Source organism: Oncorhynchus clarkii, chromosome 6 (assembly GCF_045791955.1).
Source record: "Oncorhynchus clarkii lewisi isolate Uvic-CL-2024 chromosome 6, UVic_Ocla_1.0, whole genome shotgun sequence".
Lineage (NCBI taxonomy): Eukaryota > Metazoa > Chordata > Actinopteri > Salmoniformes > Salmonidae > Oncorhynchus > Oncorhynchus clarkii.
The window spans coordinates 49,033,469-49,055,046 of NC_092152.1; the positions used below are offsets into that span (position 1 = coordinate 49,033,469).

Below are 21,578 nucleotides of genomic sequence, written 5' to 3' on the forward strand. Positions count from 1 at the left end.
AGAATATTTTTCCAAATTGTAAAAGTTGGCAGTGCGAAGTGATGCGCATCTCATGCCTGGAACAGTTATTCTCAAAGAGTGATCATTTGAAACGGGACTCAATTTGACGAGTTGAATAAAAAAAATGTCAGGGTGACAATCAAAAATCTTTCTTCTTTTTAATATACATGTGTTCGGTACAGTTTATTCTTCCTGTTATTTTCTAAATGGGCAATTCCACATTGAACACTGCATGGGGATGTATTACAGCTACCACATCTGTTTGGGGAGTAGGCTTAATGATTCTGAGTAGCAAAGTAGCCTAAGCGGAAAATAGACGAGACACAATTATTCCAAAACTGCAGCTCGTTGTTGGAACACATTTTGAATGTGATACAACTGTCATCATTTGGCAAGGAATGTAGCTTGTGTATCCCATCAGTTAGATATGTTTTTATAGACATGTATTTCTGTAGGCCTAATGGGAGCTTGTGTGCACACTCAGGACGCTTTTGTAGAGGGAGCAGTCAGAACCCAATTGAGTGAGACAGAGGGGAAAGGGAATTTAGGGAAAATAACTACGTGATGCTTGGCTTGGTTTCATTCTTATGTCTGGCAAATGCAGGCCTATGGGACACTAGAGTCAAAGCAAATTTACGTTGTCTTCAAGAAAAAATGTCAAATTTTTTCTATGCACAATTCACCAAAAATATTTATGATCTCTGGTTAAAGATCGAGTTTTGACGTCCGTCAAGATTCATGCCCATCCCTACCTCTGACATGTTTGAACATTTTTACAACTTGTCTCAGCAGCATACATATGTGATGCAAGGAGGGAAGAAATAGCTTATTTGGACAATATTACTTACCAAGCAGAGCTGTTTTATGAAGGCACAAATACTCTGTGCTTTTTAATTTTGAGTATGGGCATACAGACACAGCTTGGCTACATTGTAACTAGGAAGTTATCACGTTTGAGGTATGACCCAGATGCAGACAGAGTTTAAGACACAAGTTTATTCCTAACAGGAGCAGGCAAAGGACAGCTCAAGGCAGGCAGGAGTCAATAATCCAGAGAAGGTATAAAGTGTCCAGAACAACAGGCAGGGTCAGGGCAGGCAGAATGGTCAAAACTATAAAGTACTAGAAAACAGGAGCAGAAAAACAGGCAGGAGCAGGGAAACAAATGCTGGTAAATTTGACAAAAAAAACGAACTGGCAACAGACAAACCGAAAACACAGGTATAAATAAACGGGATAATGGGGAAGATGTGCGACACCTGGAGGGGGGTGGAGACAATCACAAAGACAGGTGAAACAGATCAGGGTGTGACAGAAGTGGGGCGGCAGGTAGCCTAGTGGTTAGAGCATTGGGCCAGTAACCGAAAGGTTGCTAGATCAAATCCCAAATCTGTTCTGCCCCTGATCAGTGGCCACTTTTTGTGGCAAGTCAGTTAAGAACAAATTCTTATTTAGTTCCTAGGCGGTCATTGTAAATAAAAATGTCTGGTCCAGCATCGGTGGGTTTGTGCCCATAGGTAACGTTGTTGACGTGATGTCTGATGAGGACCTTCCTTACAACAAGCTTACAAGCCCTCAGTCCAGCCTCTCTCAGCCTATTGCGGACAGTCTGAGCACTGATGAAGGGATTGTGCGTTTCTGGTGTAACTCGGGCAGTTGTTGTTGCCATCCTGAACCTGTCCCGCAGGTGTGATGTTCGGATGTACCGATGTCTACCTGTAGTGCTGTCTTAGGTGTCTCACAGTACGGACATTGCAATTTATTGCCCTGGCCACATCTGCAGTCCTCATACCTCCTTGCAGCATGCCTAAGGCACGTTCACGCAGAAGAGCAGGCATCTTTATTTTGGTGTTTTTCAGAGTCAGTAGAAAGGCCTCTTTAGTGTCCTAAGTTTTCATAACTGTGACCTTAATTGCCTACCGTCTGTAAGCTGTTACTGTCTTAACGACTGTTCCACAGGTGCATGTTCATTAATTGTTTATGGTTCATTGAACAAGCATGGGAAACAGTGTTTAAACCCTTTACAATGAAGATCTGTGAAGTTATTTGGATTGTTACGAATTATCTTTGAAAGACAGGGTCCTGGAAAAGGATTTTTGCTTAGTTTATAAAATGGACATATCTATTTTAATACAGACAAGCTCAAAACATTACCATTCATTGAAAATGTCAAATTACCCAATGGATCATGATACTTTTTTGGTAAAAAAAGTGAGGGTGCAAAAACATATGTTTGCACCCTTATTTTGAATGTGGTGATGCAGCGGCTCCGTTTGCTCAGCCGCCTATGGTAGCGCTGACAACTAGGAATTTTGTGTATGTAGCACTGACTAAAAGTAGGCCTACTCGCTGGCATTTGGGTCGCTATCTGTGGTGTTGAAAGTCACCTGTTCGTGCATGGCAGTTGCGTGGGGCACACGCTATTAGGGCCTGTGAATGTGTGTCTAATGCTTGCGCTGCCTGCTTGCTCTTGTTTGATGGTTGGTTGTGATTGTTTGTTATCTTTATGATCATATAAAAAACATGAGCTGGCGCACACCCAGGGAAAATAATATGATGTAGAGGTGCTGACTAACGTCGAATAAACTATAAGCTATAAAAAAGAATTCACCAATGTTTTGGCATCATTGTGCAGCATTTCTGCATTTACTGTGCACAGTGATTTCCCGAAACGTTGGTGATTTACCCAATAAATTACTGGGAGTTTATATATAGAGCATGTGACTATTTTTATAGCTTATCTTTGTGATCGTGTCATACCAATGTCGTGTCTTGGGCTATTCCGGATTAAGTGATATGACGTGCTATTCTATAAAATAATTTCTCCGTAATTAATATTACCTGATTGAGCGAATCATGTAAATGTAAATAACTAGAGAGTCTGGCACCACAAAATACAATTTATAGAGCTGTTATCTTCCGAATAAACTCTTAAAGACCTAGAAATATTTTACATCAATAGCAGTCAATATTAATCATCATCTTAATTCATTCTCATCTGAAAGTTGTAAATTCTTAGTTATCTGCACGAACCCTCGCTAACAAGTTGAATCAGCAATACAAAATTGGGTTTAATTATTTATTTACTAAATACCTAACTAATCACACAGAATTACACATACACATAATTAAATCATAACTTGATTACAAATTACGTTATAAAGGAAAACGTCCCTAGCAGGCGGAACAAATATGACAGCTTGTTACACAAAAGAAAAGGGGCTGGGTTTGAGTGAAAGAGCGGGAAGACTGAGGAACAAAGGGCAAAGCTGTGCTATCGTAAATACAGTATCTTATGCATTCTAAATTACCGCCCATTTGGAAAAGGAAAATGCAATAAATATTTACTCTGAGCTGCGCTTCGGTAGGTTGGTGGTAGATGGAAGGCCGTGTTGCCAAACCGAGTCCTTTGAAGAAAGTCTCTGGTGGTCAATTGGATACGTCGTAGTAACGTTGTTGTGTGATAGACGGAATACTCTGTCTGTTCCTTCCTAACCCACGTTTGCAGAGGTTGTTGCTAACTCAACGGCTAGGAGGTATCACTTCTGTAGTGAATAAGAGTTCAAAGTTCATACCATTCGCAACCAAGGCTCACGCTGATGTTGGCTTTGTTCTGTAGTCACTATCTGAACCATTCTGACATCGGACCGTCGTCCTCACGTCCTCGGAACAGGAGGTTATATTGTCGTCAAGGGCTTATATAGGAAGGGAGAGGAGGGCGTATTTGAAAAGTTTTATAGCCCATGTCCCTTCACAGGGGTGGTCCACTGATTGAGCAGAGCCCTATCTTATGAAAACCCAAATCTCACATTTTAGAAGCTAAAATCACATTTCATCCCATCACAAATAATTAAGAATTTCAAACATTGAAATTGAACAACAATTCCATGTGAATCCGATAACTCTGATGTGTAGACTTTCCACTGTAGAGTTTATGTCATATTATCATTGATGAGAATGTCTCAGATGACAACCCAAACTGACATCATATTCATTAAGTACCACCGCATATGTTCAATTGGTCGGATTACCAGAATATAGTTAATTTCCCCGCACCTTCTGAGGTTCCCAGAATCTCTATGTTAACCAAGGGTTTTGCAAATGTAACATCAGTAGGGTAGAGAGAGGAAAAAGGGGGGAAGAGGTATTTATGACTGTCATAAACCTACCCCCAGGCCTACGGCATGACACCGATAAATACCAAAAGTGCCTACCCGGTTTCAGACCTTACCGCACGCCACTGCTGTGATGAAGTGTGGTATTGTTAACCTTGTTTGGTCTAGCTTTAATACTGGCTCATTGTGAATGGGGGATTCCTGGGGAATTGGATTGTCACCTTTTGCACCATTAGAGTCTGGAGGTGTCCTCAACAGGTTAGCAAACTTCATGAACTGTGCCAGGCCAACATTATATTTAATTATATTATTATATATTTTGTTGCTGTTTTTGGGGGGTACAAATTTGGTGGTTTTAGATATAGGTGTCACGTGTGCTCCCTCTCCAGCCTCGAGGTCACCAGGCTGCTCGTTATGTCGCACACCTGTCACCATCATTACACGCACCTGCGCGTCATCACACACCTGGACTCTGATATATGTCACTCCCTTTGGTTTCTTCCCCAGGCGTCATTGTTTCTGTTCCAGTGTCATGTCTGTGTGTTGTCTTGTTTTGTATTACGGTATGTTTATTTATTAAAACACTCACTCCCTTAAAACACTCACTCTCAGCGCACACATTACAATAGGCTATGTCTGAAGTGACAATCTATTCCCTACATAGTGCACTACTTTTGAACAGAGCCCTATGGGCCCTGATCAACAGTAGTGTCACGGATCCCCCTGGTACTGCTGCTCATTCTGTGCACTAGTTCCGGAGGTCTATGTCACTGCCCTCTAGGTGTCACTGAACTGTTTGATTACGCACACCTGGTACCCATTCTCCCCTGATTAGTAATTGTATAAGTGTGCCTTTTGTTCACCCTTGTATTGTCAATTATTGTTCCCATTTCTGTTGGTCGTGTGAGTTGTATCAGCTTTTGTGCTGCATCATTTTTGTATTAAGGGTCTCGTGTCGTTCTATGAGGTTTAGCCTCACTCTTTTGTTTGGGTACATCCCAGTGGTCTGTATACGTGTTTGTTTTGGGTGTATTAAAACCCCTGTTATGTATTCCTGCGCCTGTCTCCAAATCCTTTATACCAGTGTGACAAGTAGGGGACTCTATAAGGAAGGTGGAGCCATTTCAGACACAGCCATAGGCCCTGCCCAGCTTGTTTGTAGCCTTGATTGTACAATTAGATAACTGGGGATAGAGAAGGTGGTGGAAGTCACACCACATACATGCATAGCTACCTCTCCATGGTGACTTATTTTCAATGTCCATTGATTTGGGTTTGAACTTCATGACCAGAGAACGCATAATGTCCAAAGAAATGTACAAACCGTATGATATTGTCATCTTTGTGTAAGAGTTTGACCTCAGACCAGGTTGAAATTTCCCACCAAACAGTTTATTTCTGTTGTCATGTGTTCTTTTTCCGCCCTCTGTCTGGTAGCCTGCGCTGGATCTGTTTGTGCTGTCTTGCTAACTCCTGACCATAGGCGTTAGTGCCAGACAGTCCTGAACATAGGCGTTAGTGCCAGACAGTTCTGACCATAGGCGTTAGTGCCAGACAGTCCTGACCATAATAGTTAGATGATAGCCTGGTCTGGCACGATCTCAAGACTCTCGTGACCTCTGACCCCATTCCTGTTTGGGCTGCAGGGTTCCTGAATGTGCTGATGAACTGCCAGTGGCAGAGCCTGTTGTGCCAGGTACAGGGCGGGGTGCTGAAAATGTTCCGAGACGAGGGCTGTGAAGAGTGCCCTCAGTACACGGTGCAGCTGAAAGGCTGCCAGGTTCGACCTGGCCCCGACACACCTCAGGCCTACCGCATCACTGTGGTCCAACACGGAGACCAGGTGGCAGTACTGGAGGTAAGGGCTCCGGGGGTGAAGTCCCCCCTAGGTACAGACAGATCAACATTACCCTTTCTCCCTGGTAAGGATATAGACAGACTAGACTGTATGCAGAAATAACGGGGTCAGGAATAGTTCATGGATCACTATGACTGTATTATATTTATTTTATAGTAATTTAGCAGATGCTCTTACACGGAACCCCAAACCGGATGCGCACGTGCGCCATCGTGTGCTATCGTGCATAAATTAATTTTGTCCCCCTACACAAAACGTGATCACGACATGCAGGTTAAAATATCAAAACAAACTCTGAACCAATGACATTTATTTGGGGACAGGTCGAAAAGCAATAAACATGTATGGCAATTTAGTTAGTTAGCGTGCACTTGCTAGCTAATTTGTCCAATTTAGCTAGCTTGCTGTTGCTAGGTAATTTGTCCTGGGATATATACATTGGTGTGTTATTTTACCTGAAATGCACAAGGTCCTCTACTCCGACAATTAATCCACACATAAAACGGCCATCCGAATCGTTTCTAGTCATCTCTCTTCCTTCCTTCATCTTTGAACTTATATGGTGATCAGCATCTAAACTTTCATAGAATTACCCCGACTACCGGGCAAAACAGTTCGTCTTTTAATCACCCACGTGGGTATAACCAATGAGAAGATGGCACGTGGGTACCTGCTTCTATAAACCAATGAGGAGATGGGAGAGGCAGGAATTTCAGCGCGACCTACGTCAGAAATAGAAAGGCGTTAGATTTTAGCCCTTGGTGTCGCAGATGCTCGTTAGCGCGCGCGAGCAGTGTGGGTGCAATAGTTGAATAACATGGATTTCTACATTTATTTTGCGACGCTCGCACACGTGACGTGTCCAGTCTGGTCAGCATGTTAGCCAGAGCGACTTACATGCTGACCACACCGTTCACGTTGCACGCATGCAAAATAAATTTAAACATACATGTTATTCAATTATTGCACCCAAACTGCTCGCGCGTGCCAATGAGCGTCTGCATTGCCAAGCGCTAAAATATAAGTAATTTCTATTTGTGACACTGAACGCAGTGCAAGTCCTGCCTCTCCCATCTCCTCATTGGATTATAGGAGAAGATACTCACTTGTCATCTTCTCATTGGTTATACCCACATGGGTGATTGAAAGATGAACTGAGTTTGGTCGGTCATCGTGGTAACTATGAAAGTTAGATGCCAATCGCCATATAAAGTCCAAAGAAGAAAAAGCCTGGAAGGAGGAGAGATGACTAGAAACGATTTGGTTGACCATTTTATGTGTGGATTAATTGTCATTGTAGAGGACCTCGTGCATTTCAGGTAAAATAACAACCTAATGTTTATATCCCAGGACAAATTAGCTAGCAACAACAAGCTAGCTAAATAGGATAAATTAGTTAGCAACTGCACGCTAGTTAGCTAAATTGCCATAAATGTTTAATGCTTTTCGACCAGTCCCCAAATTAATATAATTGGTTGTGTCTTGACGTTTAGCTTGGGGGGGACAAATTCAATTTCCGCACGGCAGATTTGGGTATGTTGAAACAGGAGAAATTAGGGTATGTTGAAACAGGAGAAATTAGGGTTGTGCCTTGCTCAAGGGCAAATCAACAGATGTTTCACCTAGTCAGCTCAGGGATTCAAACTAGCAACCTTTCGGTTATTTGCCCAACACTCTTAACCGCTAGGCTACCTGCCGATTAATTTACATCAGTATAGTTAATATAGATCATAGTGGAAAGATATTTCACACTTCAAAAACTTTAAAGAAAAGCTTGTTAATATGCGATGACTACCAAAGGTGATCAAGTTATTTCCCACAGGTTTATATTCAATATAAAACAAGACAAAACTCCAAAAAGGAGCTGTGCAGGATCAAAATTCACCAATCCATTCCTGGAACAGAGCATTGTGTGTTGTTGAAACTCCCCTTCTCCGTCTTCTTTCTCTCTATCCCTCTCTTTCTGTGTTCGTCCATGTCTCTGTCCAGGCCAGCTGTGCAGATGAGAAAGAGCAGTGGTTGCAACTCCTACAGGACGGGAGTGTAAGCCAGGATCAGGCTGACTCTCTATATGACTCAAAGTCTGCTGGAGCCCTCAGGTAATAAATGTTTATGATGATCACTAGATCCCTTGGTTTGGATCTGCAAAACAGAGTAGGAGCGCTGATCTAGGATCAGCTCTCCCTGTCCATTTAATCTTATTAATTTTGATCTAAAAAGCTAAACTGATCCTAAATCAACACTCCTATTCTGAGACACTTGATACATACGGACCTAGAACAATGTTTTACATTTTTTTCCCCCTACCATCAGTGGTTTGAAGGAGCAAAGGTTCCCAACCTCAAACATGTACATAGATGACCCCTTTCACCAGCACAGTGGAAGCGGTCGCTCACAACCCATCTACTCCAACACGGCCATACTGGAGCACATGGTACGGCCCATTCTCGGGGTGGGGGGGGGGGGGGGGTGATATGTTGTATAGGGACATTTTTTTGTTCTGACTTAACTCCTTTGCTACCGTTCTCTTCACCTGGGTTCTGTGAGATTGGGATTCAAACCAATGCAGGTTAATTAACTTTTAAAGGTGCTTTATGCTTGAATCTTGATTTTATGAAAGCGATCTCCACAAATGTCTGGGAAATTGCCTTTGAAGTCTATTGTAGTGCACAGTTCGTTATTCTTTGTTGGTTTGAATTCCAGCCTAATACATTGTGTGTCCAGGGTCGAGAGAGAATTTGTACCTTCAGACTTGAATAAGGACACGGTCAGGTGATGGTCATAGGCATACATTTCTGTTTGTAGTAAACTGTACAGTTGACAACAGTCAAAAGAAGCCAGTGTGACTTTGATGGACCTACTGTTAGCTGTTGATATTTCAACGGATTTCCTTTGTTTTGCTCTCATCAGTTCCAGAATTCCCATAACGTTGCCAGGGGAGACTCAGTGTCATCGAAGGATTCAGTCAACTACAGCAACACTGATATCTTTAACAATCACAGTAAGTCGGATTCAATGTTCACCCATTCAGGTGTTCCTCTGTAGGAGACACCACAGACATACCAAATCAAATCAAAGTTTATTTGTCACGTGCGCTGAATACAACAGGTAGACCTTCAAGTGAAATGCTTACTTACAGGCTCTAACCAATAGTGCAAAAAAAGGTATTAGGTGAACAATAGGTAAGTAAAGAAATAAAACAGCAGTAAAAAGACAGGCTATATACAGTAGCGAGGCTATAGAAGTAGCGAGGCTACACACAGACCCCGGTTAGTCAGGCTGATTGAGGTAGTATGTACATGTAGATATGGTTAAAGTGACAATGCATATATGATGAACAGAGAGTAGCAGTAGCGTAAAAGAGGGGTTGGCGGGTGGTGGGTGGGACACAATGCATTGCCCGGTTAGCCAATGTGCTGGAGCACTGGTTGGTCGGCCCAATTGAGGTAGTATGTACATGAATGTATAGTTAAAGTGACTATGCATATATGATAAACAGAGAGTAGCAGCAGAGTAAAAAGAAGGGTTGGGGGGAGGGGGGTTGGGGGGGACACAATGCAAATAGTCAGGGTTTACCTGTTTTTATGGCTTGGGGGTAAAAACTGTTGAGAAGCCTTTTTGTCCTAGACTTGGCACTCCGGTATGCCATGCGGTAGCAGAGAGAACAGTCTATGACTGGGTGGCTGGGGCCTTCGACAATTTTTAGGGCCTTCCTCTTACACCGCCTGGTGGAGAGGTCCTGGATGGCAGGCAGCTTAGCCCCAGTGATGCACTAGGCCGCAGGCACTACACTCTACAGTGCCCCGCGGTCAGAGGCCGAGCAATTGCTGTACCAGTCAGGATGCTCTCGATGTTGCATTTGGCCATTTGGACATATCCTGCAATTTATCAGGCACAAGACCAGGGATAGGCAACTTTGATGGGGCTGGGGGCCACAAAAAACTGAACTCATCATGAAGGGCTGCAGTGGCTGGCCACTAAACTAATTTAGCAATCTAAAAAATGTTTGCTGACATGGGCTAATTGACTGACTACCAGTGACTGACATAACAAGAGAAAAGCTGATGATACACAACCAAATTTTGAAATTGCACCTTGTGTATTCTACTATTCTAACTTGCAAGGGTAAGTTGAGACCTCGCCTGAGGGCCTTCAAAAGGGGAGCGGGCCGCCAGTTGCCCATCCCTGCACTAGACTATAGTCAAATCAAATAAACATTTATTGGTGACGCACACAGTTCAGCAGATGTTATAGCAGATGCAGTGACATTCTTAGCTTCTAACAATGTAGTAAAAGTACACAAATAATAAAATACAAATTAAAAAACACAACAAGAAATCAAGAAATGTCAGAACGAAACCAAACTAACAACACAAATAGCACTGTAACAGAAATCCAAATGCAATCTATACGTATATACGCCGAATTAATTTAGACAAGATATGCTAAGAATGATATGAACAGTAGTAGATATATTAGATTGAGCTGTTTCCAGTAATAAATAATATTTGGTGTGTATAAACAGTAACTAAAATGCAATGCAGAAATATTAGAATGAGCAATGTCGAGAATACAGTATTTGAGTAAAACATTTAAACGTGTTAACCCTCGCAGGGCTGCCGATCCCCTGCTGATTTTGTACGTTTGCCCACTGACAAAGAAATGATCAGTCTATAATTGTAATGGTAGGTTTATTTGAACAGTGAGAGACAGAATAACAACAAAAAAATCCCAAAAAGTTATAAATTGATTTGCATTTTAATGAGGGAAATAAGTATTTGACCCCTCTGCAAAACATGACTTAGTACTTGGTGGCAAAACCATTGTTGGCAATCACAGAGGTCAGACGTTTCTTGTAGTTGGCCACCAGGTTTGCACACATCTCAGGAGGGATTTTGTCCCACTCCTCTTTGCAGATCTTCTCCAAGTCATTAAGGTTTCGAGGCTGACGTTTGGCAACTCGAACCTTCAGTTCCCTCCACAGATTTTCTATGGGATTAAGGTCTGGAGACTGGCTAGGCCACTCCAGGACCTTAATGTGCTTCTTCTTGAGCCACTTGTTTGTTGCCTTGGCCGTGTGTTTTGGGTCATTGTCATGCTGAAATACTCATCCACGACCCATTTTCAATGCCCTGGTTGAGGGAAGGAGGTTCTCACCCAAGATTTGATGGTACATGGCCCCATCCATCGTCCCTTTGATGCGGTGAAGTTGTCCTGTCCCCTTAGCAGAAAAACACCCCCAAAGCATAATGTTTCCACCTCCATGTTTGACGGTGGGGATGGTGTTCTTGGGGTCATAGGCAGCATTCCACCTCCTCCAAACACGGCGAGTTGAGTTGATGCCAAAGAGCTCCATTTTGGTCTCATCTGACCACAACACTTTCACCCAGTTGTCCTCTGAATCATTCAGATGTTCATTGGCAAACTTCAAACGGGCATGTATATGCGCTTTCTTGAGCAGGGGGACCTTGCGGGCGCTGCAGGATTTCAGTCCTTCACGGCGTAGTGTGTTACCAATTGTTTTCTTGGTGACTATGGTCCCAGCTGCCTTGAGATCATTGACAAGATCCTCCCGTGTAGTTTTGGGCTGATTCCTCACCGTTCTCATGATCACTGCAACTCCCCTAGGTGAGATCTTGCATAGAGCCCCAGGCTGGGGAGATTGACAGTTCTTTTGTGTTTCTTCCATTTGCGAATAATTGCACCAACTGTTGTCACCTTCTCACCAAGCTGCTTGGCGGTGGTTTTGTAGCCCATTCCAGCCTTGTGTAGGTCTACAATCTTGTCCCTGACATTGTTGGAGAGCTCCTTGGTCTTGGCCATGGTGGAGAGTTTGGAATCTGATTGATTGATTGCTTCTGTGGACAGGTGTCTTTTTATACAGGTAACAAACTGAGATTAGGAGCACTCCCTTTAAGAGTGTGCTCCTAATCTCAGCTCGTTACCTGTATAAAAGACACCTGGGAGCCAGAAATCTTTCTGATTGAAAGGGGGTCAAATACTTATTTCCCTCATGAAAATGCAAATAAATGTATTACATTTTTGACATGCGTTTTTCTGGATTTTTTGTTGTTATTCTGTCTCTCACTGTTCAAATAAACCTACCATTAAAATTATAGACCATATCTTTGTCAGAGGTCATATCTTTGTCAAGATCATATCTTTGTCAGAGGGCAAACATACAAAATCAGCAGGGGATCAAATACCTTTTTCCCTCACTGTATCATGTCCACCCTACCTGACACCCTAGACCCCACTCCAATTTGTTTTCCAGCCCAATAGGTCCACAGAAGACGCAATCACACTGCACACTGCCCTAACCCATCTGGACAAGAGGAATACCTATGTAAGAATGCTGTTCATCGACTACAGCTCAGCATTTAACAAGATAGTACCCTCCAAACTCGTCATTAAGCTCGAGACCCTGGGTCTCGACCCCACCCTGTGCAACTGGGTCCTGGACTTTCTGACGGGACACCCCCAGGTGCTGAGGGTAGGAAACAACATCTCCACCCCGCTGATCCTCAACACTGGGGCCCCACAAGGGTGCATTCTCAGCCCTCTCCTGTACTCCCTGTTCACCCATGACTGTGTGGCCATGCACACTTCCAACTCAATCATCAAGTTTGCAGACGACACTACAGTAGTAGACTTGATTACCAACAACGACGAGACGGCCTACAGGGAGGATGTGAGGGCCCTCGGCATGTGTTGTCAGGAAAATAACCTCACACTCAACATCAACAAAACAAAGGAGATGATCGTGGACTTCAGGAAACAGCAGAGGGAGCACCCCCCCATCCACATCGATGAGACAGTAGTGGAGAAGGAGGAAAGTTTTAAGTTCCTCGGCATACACATCACAGACAAACTGAAATGGTCCATCCAACAGACAGCGTGGTGAAGAAGGCGCAACAGCGCCTCTCCAACATCAGGAGGCTGAAGAAATTTGGCTTGTCACCAAAAACACTCCAAAAACACTTTTACAGATGCACAATCGAGAACATCCTGTCGGGCTGTATTTGCCTGGAACGGCAACTACTCCGCCCACAACCGTAAAGCTCTCCAGAGGGTAGTGAGGTCTGCACAACACATCACCGGGGGCAAACTACGTGCCCTCCAAGACACCTACACCACCCGATGTCTCAAGAAGGCCAAAAATATCAAGGACAACAACCACCCGAGCCACTGCCTATTCACCCCGCTATCATCCAGAAGCCGAGGTCAGTACAGGTGCATCAAAGTGGGGACCGAGAGACTGAAAAACAGCTTCTATCTCAAGGCCATCAGACTGTTAAACAGCTATCAACAACATTGAGTGGCTGCTGGCAACATACTGACTCAAATCTCTAGCCACTTAATAATAAAAAATTGGATGTAATAAATGTAACACTAGTCACTTTAAACAATGCCACTTTATATAATGTTTACATACCCTACATTACTCATCTCATATGTATATACTGTTGTCACGCGGGACTAGGTGGGTGAAGGAATCAGACGCAGAGAGTTCCACTGGGGAAAAGTGCTCTTTACTTCGGCACACAAAATGATAAGCCCAACAATACAGGGTGCGGACATACAACGTGACAACCCAAAAAACACAGGGTGCCAAGTTCAGAAAATAAATCCACCTCTACCTTAAATGCACACACGTAACATAAAGACAATAGGACGGTGACGACGACCGCCGAGCACCGCCCGAACAGGCAGGGGAGCCAACTTCGGCGGAAGTCGTGACAGTACCCCCCCGACGCGCGGCTCCCGCAGTGCGCCGCCATCGGCCTCGAGGACGACCCGGAGGGCGAGGCTCCGGGCGATCCGGGTGGAGGTGGTGGAAGTCTCTCAGGAGAGAAGGATCCAAAATGTCCCCCACCGGAACCCAGCATCTCTCCTCCGGACCGTACCTCGCCCATTACTCTCGGGGTGAAAACCCGAGGTCAAGCTGACCGAGACCCCCAGTCTCTCCATAAACGCCCTCCAAACTCTGGATGTGAATTGGGGGCCCCGATCAGAAACTATGTCCTCAGGCACCCCATAGTGCCGGAAGACATGGGTAAACAAGGCCACCTCGGCAGTATGCAGGGCCGTAGGGAGACCGGGCAACGGGATGAGACGGCAGGACTTAGAAAACCGATCGACAACGACCAGGATCGTAGTACTTCCCTGGGACGGGGGAAGGTCGGTAAGAAAGTCCACCGATAAGTGTGTCCACGGCCGTTGTGGAACGGGGAGGGGCTGTAACTTCCCTCTAGGCAAGTGCCGAGGAGCCTTGCTCTGAGCGCACACCGAGCAGGAGGAGACATAAAATCTCACGTCCTTAGCCAACGTGGGCCACCAGTATCTCCCTCTAAGACTCCGCACTGTCCTCTCGATGCCAGGATGACCCGAGGAGGGGAGAGTATAAGCCCAACGGATTAGCTTATCCCGGACCCCCCTCGGCACGTACTGAGCCCCCGCTGGACAGTTAGGGGGGTCCGGCTCTAACCGTGAGGCCCTCTCTCTCTCCGCGTCCACCTCCCATACTACCGGTGCCACGAGACATGAAGGTGGAATGATGGGAGTTGGCTCAACGGACCGCTCCTCGGTATCATAGAGGCGGGACAGCGCGTCGGCTTTGGTGTTTTGGGAGCCTGGCCGGTACGAGATGGTGAACATAAACCAGGTGAAAAACATGGCCCATCTAGCTTGACGCGGATTTAGTCTCCTCGCTCCCCGGATATACTCGAGATTACAATGGTCAGTCCAGATGAGAAAAGGGTGTTTCGCCCCCTCAAGCCAATGTCTCCACACCTTCAGAGCCTTGACTACAGCTAACAACTCCCGGTCCCCCACGTCATAGTTCCGCTCCGCCGGACCGAGCTTCCTCGAAAAGAAGGCACAAGGGCGGAGCTTGGGAGGCACGCCCGAGCCCTGGGACAGCACGGCCCCGACCCCCGCCTCAGACGCGTCCACCTCCACTATGAACGCTAAAGAGGGGTCCGGATGCGCCAACATGGGCGCATTGGTGAACAGCTCCTTCAGACGACTGAAAGCTCTGCCCGCCTCTGCTGACCAACGCAAGCGCACCGGTCCTCCCTTCAGCAGTGAGGTAATGCGAGCAGCCACCTGACCAAAATCCCGGATAAACCTCAGGTAGTAATTGGCAAACCCTAAAAACCGCTGCACCTCTTTCACCGTGGTCGTAGTCGGCCAATTACGCACGGCTGTAACGCGGTCACCCTCCATCACCACCCCGGAGGTGGAAATACGATAATCCAGGAAGGAGACTGCCTGTTTGAAGAACACACATTTATTCGCCTTGCAATACAGGTCATGCTACAGCTGTCGCCCAAGTACCTTACGCACCAGAGACACATGCGCCGCGCGTCTGGCAGAATAAGATCAAGATGTCATCGATGTACGCTACCACTCCCTGCCCGAGCAGGTCTCGGAGAATCTCATCTACGAAGGATTGGAAGACGGCTGGAGCATTTTTCAACCCATATGGCATGACACGGTACTCATAATGGCCAGATGTAGAACTAAATGCGGTTTTCCACTCATCTCCTGTACGGATACGCACCAGATTATACGCACTCCTCAGGTCCAGTTTTGTGAAGAAGCGTGCCCCGTGAAATGATTCCACCGCAATAGCGATGAGAGGTAGTGGGTAACTAAACCCCACTGTGATGGAATTTAGACCTTGATAATCAATGCACGGACGCAGACCTCCCTCCTTCTTCTTCACAAAAAAGAAGCTTGAGGAGACGGGTGATGCGGAGGGCCGAATGTACCCCTGTCCCAGCGATTCAGCAACATATGTCTCCATAGCTACTGTCTCCTCCTGGGACAATGGATACACGTGACTCCTAGGAAGTGCAGCGTTCTCCAGGAGGTCTATCGCGCAGTCCCCTCGACGATGGGGTGGTAATTGGGTCAACATTTTTTTTACTGAAGGCGATAGCCAAATTGGCATATTCAGAGGGAATGCGCACGGTGGAAACCTGGTCTGGACTCTCCACCGTAGTCGCACCAACGGCAACTCCTATACACCTGCCTGAACACTCCTCTGACCACCCCTTAAGAGCCCCCCGTCGCCAGGAAATCACCGGGTTGTGCTGAGCTAGCCAAGGAATTCCCAACACCACTGGAAACGCAGGTGAATCGATAAGGAACAGACTAATCTGCTCCTTATGACTCCCCTGCGTTACCATGTCCAGCGGCACCGGAGCCTCCCTGACCACTCCTGACCCTAATGGTCGGCTATCTAAGGAGTGCACAGGGAAAGGTAGGTCTAACAACACAAGGGGAATCTCTAGCCTTAACGCGAGCCCCCGATCCATGAAATTCCCAGCTGCGCCTGAATCGACTAGCGCCTTATGCTGTAGAGAGGGAGAAAACCCAGGGAAAGAGGTTAACACATACATATGACCGACAGGAAGCTCTGGGTGAGTCTGGTGCTGACTCACCTGGGGTGATCGAGTAGTGCCCTGCCTGCCCTCTCGGCTCCCAGACGAGTTCCTCCAGCACCGGTCGGCCCTGTGTCCTGGCCGACCACAACTGGTGCAGGAGGACACTCCTCCTCCGGTCCCCCTCGAAGCCGCCCCTCCTAACTCCATAGGGATAGGAGCAGGAGGGCTGGGAGGTGGAAACGACAGGACCTGTTCCGAACGCCCGCGGGCAGCCAGCAGGTTGTCGAGACGGATGGCCATGTCGATGAGCTCATTCAGCGTGAGGGTGGTGTCCCGACATGCTAGCTCCCTGCGGACGTCCTCCCTGAGGCTGCATCGGAAATGGTCTATCAAGGCCCTGTCATTCTACCCTACTCCTGTGGCCAAGGTCCTGAACTCCAGGGCAAAGTCCTGCACGCTCCTTGTCTCCTGACGCAGGTGGAACAGCCGTTCACCCGCCGCACGACCCTCTGGTGGGTGGTCAAATACAGATCGGAATCGGCGGGTGAACTCGGGGTAATGATCCCTCGCCGAGTCTGGACCATTCCACACTGTGTTGGCCCACTCTAGGGCTCGTCCAGTCAGACAGGAGACGAGGGCGCTCACACTCTCCTCTCCGAAGGGAGTAGGACGAATGGTCGCCAGGTAAATTTCCAGTTGTAGGAGGAAACACTGACACCCCGCCGCCGTTCCATCATACTCCCGTGAGAGCGCCAGCCGAAGAGCCCCGGATCCGGATGCGGTAGCAGGAACAGGAGGTGCTGGAGAAGGGGGTGCTGGAGATGAGGTGGGAAGGCCACTCCTCTCCCATCGATCCATCCTCTCCATCATTTGATCCATTGCAAAACCAATCCTGTGGAGAACACTGGTATGATGGAGGACCCTTTCCTCCATCGATGGGAGAGGAGGTGCGGCTGCTCCTGCTGATTCCATATGCGGTGCGGGATTCTGTCACGCGGGACTAGGTGGGTGAAGGAATCAGACGCAGAGAGTTCCACTGGGGAAAAGCTCTTTACTTCGGCACACAAAATGATAAGCCCAACAATACAGGGTGCCAACATACAACGTGAAAACCCCAAAAACACAGGGTGCCAAGTTAAGAAAATAAATCCACCTCTACCTAAAATGCACACACGTAACATAAAGACAATCCCGCACAAAACAAGGGCGGGTCTACCTACTAAATATAGGGAAGCTCATTAAACCAAACAACAGAAACACAGGTGAAACTAATAAGACAAAACAAACAGACAAACGAAAAAGGGATCGGTGGCGGCTAGTAGGACGGTGACGACGACCGCCGAGCACCGCCTGAACAGGCAGGGGAGCCAACTTCGGCGGAAGTCGTGACAACTGTACTCTATACCATCTACTGCATCTTGCCTATGCCGTTCAGCCATGGCTCATCCATATATTTATATGTACATATTCTTATTCATTCCTTTACACTTGTGTGTATAAGGTAGTTGTTGTGAAATTTTTAGATTACTTGTTAGATATTACTGCATAGTCGGAACTAGAAGCACAAGCATTTTGCTACACTCGCATTTACATCTGCTAACCATGTGTTTGTGACCAATAAAATTTGATTTGATTTCAATACACAGTACAAAACCCCATGTCAAAATGGATAGAATTGCAGGAAATTAGCTTCCGAACTAGAGTGAATGGTATCTGAATAGAAAATGTGTATAGGTTTGAGGTTTGACTGAAATACAGTTTTTACATATAAAGTGGGTTAAACAGTATGCAAACATTATTCAAGTGAACAAGTGTTCAATGACTCTATGTACATAGGGCAGCAGTCTCTAACGTGCAAGGTAGAGTATTTGGTGGTAGCCGGCTACTAGCTAGTACCGAACACATATTGTATTCCACATTCCAAATGCAAAGAGACGAGGGTTTGCCTAGATTTCACATCAATATGTACTTTAAGACCAATTTCTGTCCAATCTCTTTGCCACTCCATCTGTTATTCAGAACGGGAGCCAAATAGAAAGTTAAAGATGTTTGTATGGAGGTTATTCCCCAAATCTGTGCAAAGAATATGATTAGGGAAGAATATGTAACTTTGGATATTATTATCATTCTCCTGCATTAAAGTTTTTGACTTTTAAGTGAAACAATTCCACTACATCTGGCTTGCATTATAAAAGTGTCTACATAATGATATGTTATAACAGATTCTCTGAACAGAATTTTCCATCATCCCATAGTTTTATGTTGCAGTTGCGTGCTGTTGCATCAATGTAAAACACTACACAGACACAAACGCATAGCACTTTATAATTATAGTGGTGGGAACACGGTTACTCTGGTCTACCCCCCCCCCCTGTTTTTGTTAAGTTTGAGCAGTTTAGTTAAAGAAGAAAAGTCTGGGACTAATTCATATAACACCCCCAGGCTATGGGTTATTGAAGTGCTGAGGCCTGAAGATATAGCCTGTTACCAGATCTGTTTGTGCTTTCAGGCCAAACATCACAAGGAGTTGACAAGGTAGCACAAACAGATCTAGGACAAGGCTGCTGAAGATATGGGACATGTGAACACTGCTGAAAAGAGTGTGCATACCAAGAGGGAATGTACTGCCACAGTTACTCCAGTTCTTACTCACTATTAAGAAGTGAGCTTGGATTCCTTCTTGGAGTTGTGGAGGGAAATGCTCCTATGTGCTCGGAGTTTGGAGAGTGCTGATGCTAAGCCGTCGTTTCTGGTGGTTTGGTCATGGCAGCAGGATCTCGCCTCATGGCAGAAGGTCCTTGTAAGGGCTTCTTAGAAACACATGATATCGTGTTTTCAGCTCAACAAAACTGCCATCATTCGAGTCTTTGAGACAAAGTTGAGTTCCATCTTAAAATTTGGTGCTATAACTAACTTCATTCATTGTTAGTAAATATATATATATATATTAATCTTTAACGTAGGTATTTAATGCAGATTTGTGACAGTGACTGCTCTGTAACAGGTAGGAAATCGTGTGAGGTGGAGCGGGGGGTTCAGAAACTGGACTTGACTGGGAAGAGAAGGGTACAGCTGAGAGCTGGATCAGAGGTGAACCTCATCACTGCAGGGAAGACCGCCAAATGTACCTCCTTCAGACAGTCTCTGGCCTTCTGTACAGAACGGGCACAGGTAACACAACTCTACGCTGCCACCCACAACCCTGTTATGCCATCCAGAGGTCTTATCCATGAAAATATCCAGGGCACATATTCATAAAGTGTCTCAGACTAGAAGTGCTGATGTAGGATCTGGTCCCACATTTTCACCTGTCCATGTTATCTTATTCATTTTGATCTAAAATTGATTTTTTAAAATCTGAGATCAGCACTCCTTCTCTGAGAAGCTTTGTGGCACAATGCTGCCACTTGCTGTTCAGAATGCTCAACACAACACTGGTGTGTTAAACTGAAAATACATAAGGCTTCATAATGTGACATGGTATCCAAACTCGTTAATAAATCAGGGGGAAAACTTCAAGGAAATGTTTAATCTTCTCTCCTGTTGTAGTTGGACACATTTTCTCCCTTTATTCCATTCTTGTCTAACATAATGTCTGTGTAAAATGCCTTTCCCCCTCGTTTGTACAGATGCCTGTGTGTTGAGAAGCAATTAGCATACAGTGCACATAAATAGGCTTTCCCCCTCTTTAGATACAATGACCAGAGGGGCAGTTCAAAGATGAGGTCTTTGCAATCATTAGCCTCAAATAAATCATTTTCCTACAGAGCTTGAAAGGGTGACCAAAGTTGTTTGACACATTGTAAACAAATCCAACTCAACAATACCAATCAGCATATCAGAACTTGTTAAGCTCCAGGAAGAAGAAAAATGAATCACCTGCTACTACTCTTCTTACCAGTACGTCATTGTATTGGAGTATGTGTTTTATATCCTCTTGGCTGGGTCACTTTGATATTGTGGTGAAGTTGACTACTGTGGTCCCCATGCTCCTGCCACCATGGGTCTTTTCTAAGGTCTGTGCTCATTTAATTGGCCTTGTCTCCACAGGGTGGGTTTTTTACCCCACTACTGCGAAGGACTGCCTCTGCTAAAAACTCACTGAAAAGAGCCCCTTCTGCCCTATTTATTGAGCATGGCAAGGTGTTTCAGAGAAAGAAGGTAAGTTTTGGCCTAAATGGTCAGATAATCTGATAAAAGGAATATATTATGAACATCACTCTGCCCCAATGAGATAATCATATCAAGACAATTAAATTAAGGAATATAAGTAAGTATAATTGTTCAATTAAATGTACCATGTGTTCTTTTTTTCTCATTATTTTTGTAGGAGTGGGAGACAATGCCTTCTACTTAGTACTATACGAGCTGTTTCGGTAACAATTATCTTGTATACATTTCCTATTTTCTACCAAACATTTTTGTCATTAGAAATGTCATCCATCTTGATGATAATACAATACACTATACTTGCTTCCCCAATGGCACCCCTTTCTCTATTTAGCCCATAAGGGTCTGGTGAAAAGTAGTGCACTATATAGGGAATAGGGTGCCATTTGCGACAGGCCCTTAGATAAACAGGCTTGTTTCTCCATTAAAACAGCTGCATTAATAAGAGATTCCTGTGAGGGTAATTCAATTGAAAACCGTGTGAAGCCTGACTCAGGAACTCAGGAATGTCTCTCAGTTTGATGTGTACCACTTTCATTGTTTTTCCTTCTTTCATTTCTTAAAGAACAGTTTGTATTGTCTAATTTGTCTATGTATGTATTGCAATTCATCAGACTTAACTTTGCACTGTTTTCATCACTAATTGAGTTACAATAAATACACAATGTTGAAGTCATGAAAAATACATTATATATGGATATGAATTGAAGTCATGTTCACCGTATACAGTTCTGTGGTATAATTTAAACATAGTTGCAGATATCTTTTTATAAAGTGTTTTTACCATGATATTTTTACTTAGTATCACTGAGATGTTTTACATTCCTGAAATATGTTGTGATACAGTGACATCTATTCTAATGTTCCCATGTTTTTATTAATAGAGACTTTGTGTATTAAATGTTAGGTTGGCCTACTATTTGCTGTAAACTGACAACTGTGGTAATAAAACAGTAATTAAAACATCTGTGTTTGCTCAATAAAGTGTTTCTGGGGGAAAATGTTTTGGATAAATGTACATTGTGGAAGTGTAGTTGCTTG

At 44.9% G+C, this 21,578-nt stretch overlaps 1 protein-coding gene across 4 annotated transcripts in view; it reads left to right on the forward strand.

Annotated features, from left to right (window-relative positions):
* The window catches only part of LOC139411252 (actin filament-associated protein 1-like 2), a 96,056-nt gene extending 74,554 nt beyond the window's left edge, over positions 1 to 21,502 (forward strand). For 3 of the 4 annotated variants that reach the window (XM_071157297.1, XM_071157298.1, XM_071157299.1), the window contains 7 exons: positions 5,762 to 5,973; positions 7,963 to 8,072; positions 8,287 to 8,407; positions 8,884 to 8,974; positions 19,372 to 19,538; positions 20,418 to 20,528; positions 20,698 to 21,502. In XM_071157297.1, coding sequence (XP_071013398.1) covers positions 5,762 to 5,973; positions 7,963 to 8,072; positions 8,287 to 8,407; positions 8,884 to 8,974; positions 19,372 to 19,538; positions 20,418 to 20,528; positions 20,698 to 20,724 — 839 coding nt within the window. In that variant the 3' untranslated portion in view covers positions 20,725 to 21,502. Of the gene's footprint in view, positions 1 to 5,761; positions 5,974 to 7,962; positions 8,073 to 8,286; positions 8,408 to 8,883; positions 9,082 to 19,354; positions 19,539 to 20,417; positions 20,529 to 20,697 lie in introns of all 4 variants that reach the window. The other variant, XR_011634586.1, reaches the window with a different exon arrangement.
* Positions 21,503 to 21,578: the final 76 nt, after the last annotated feature.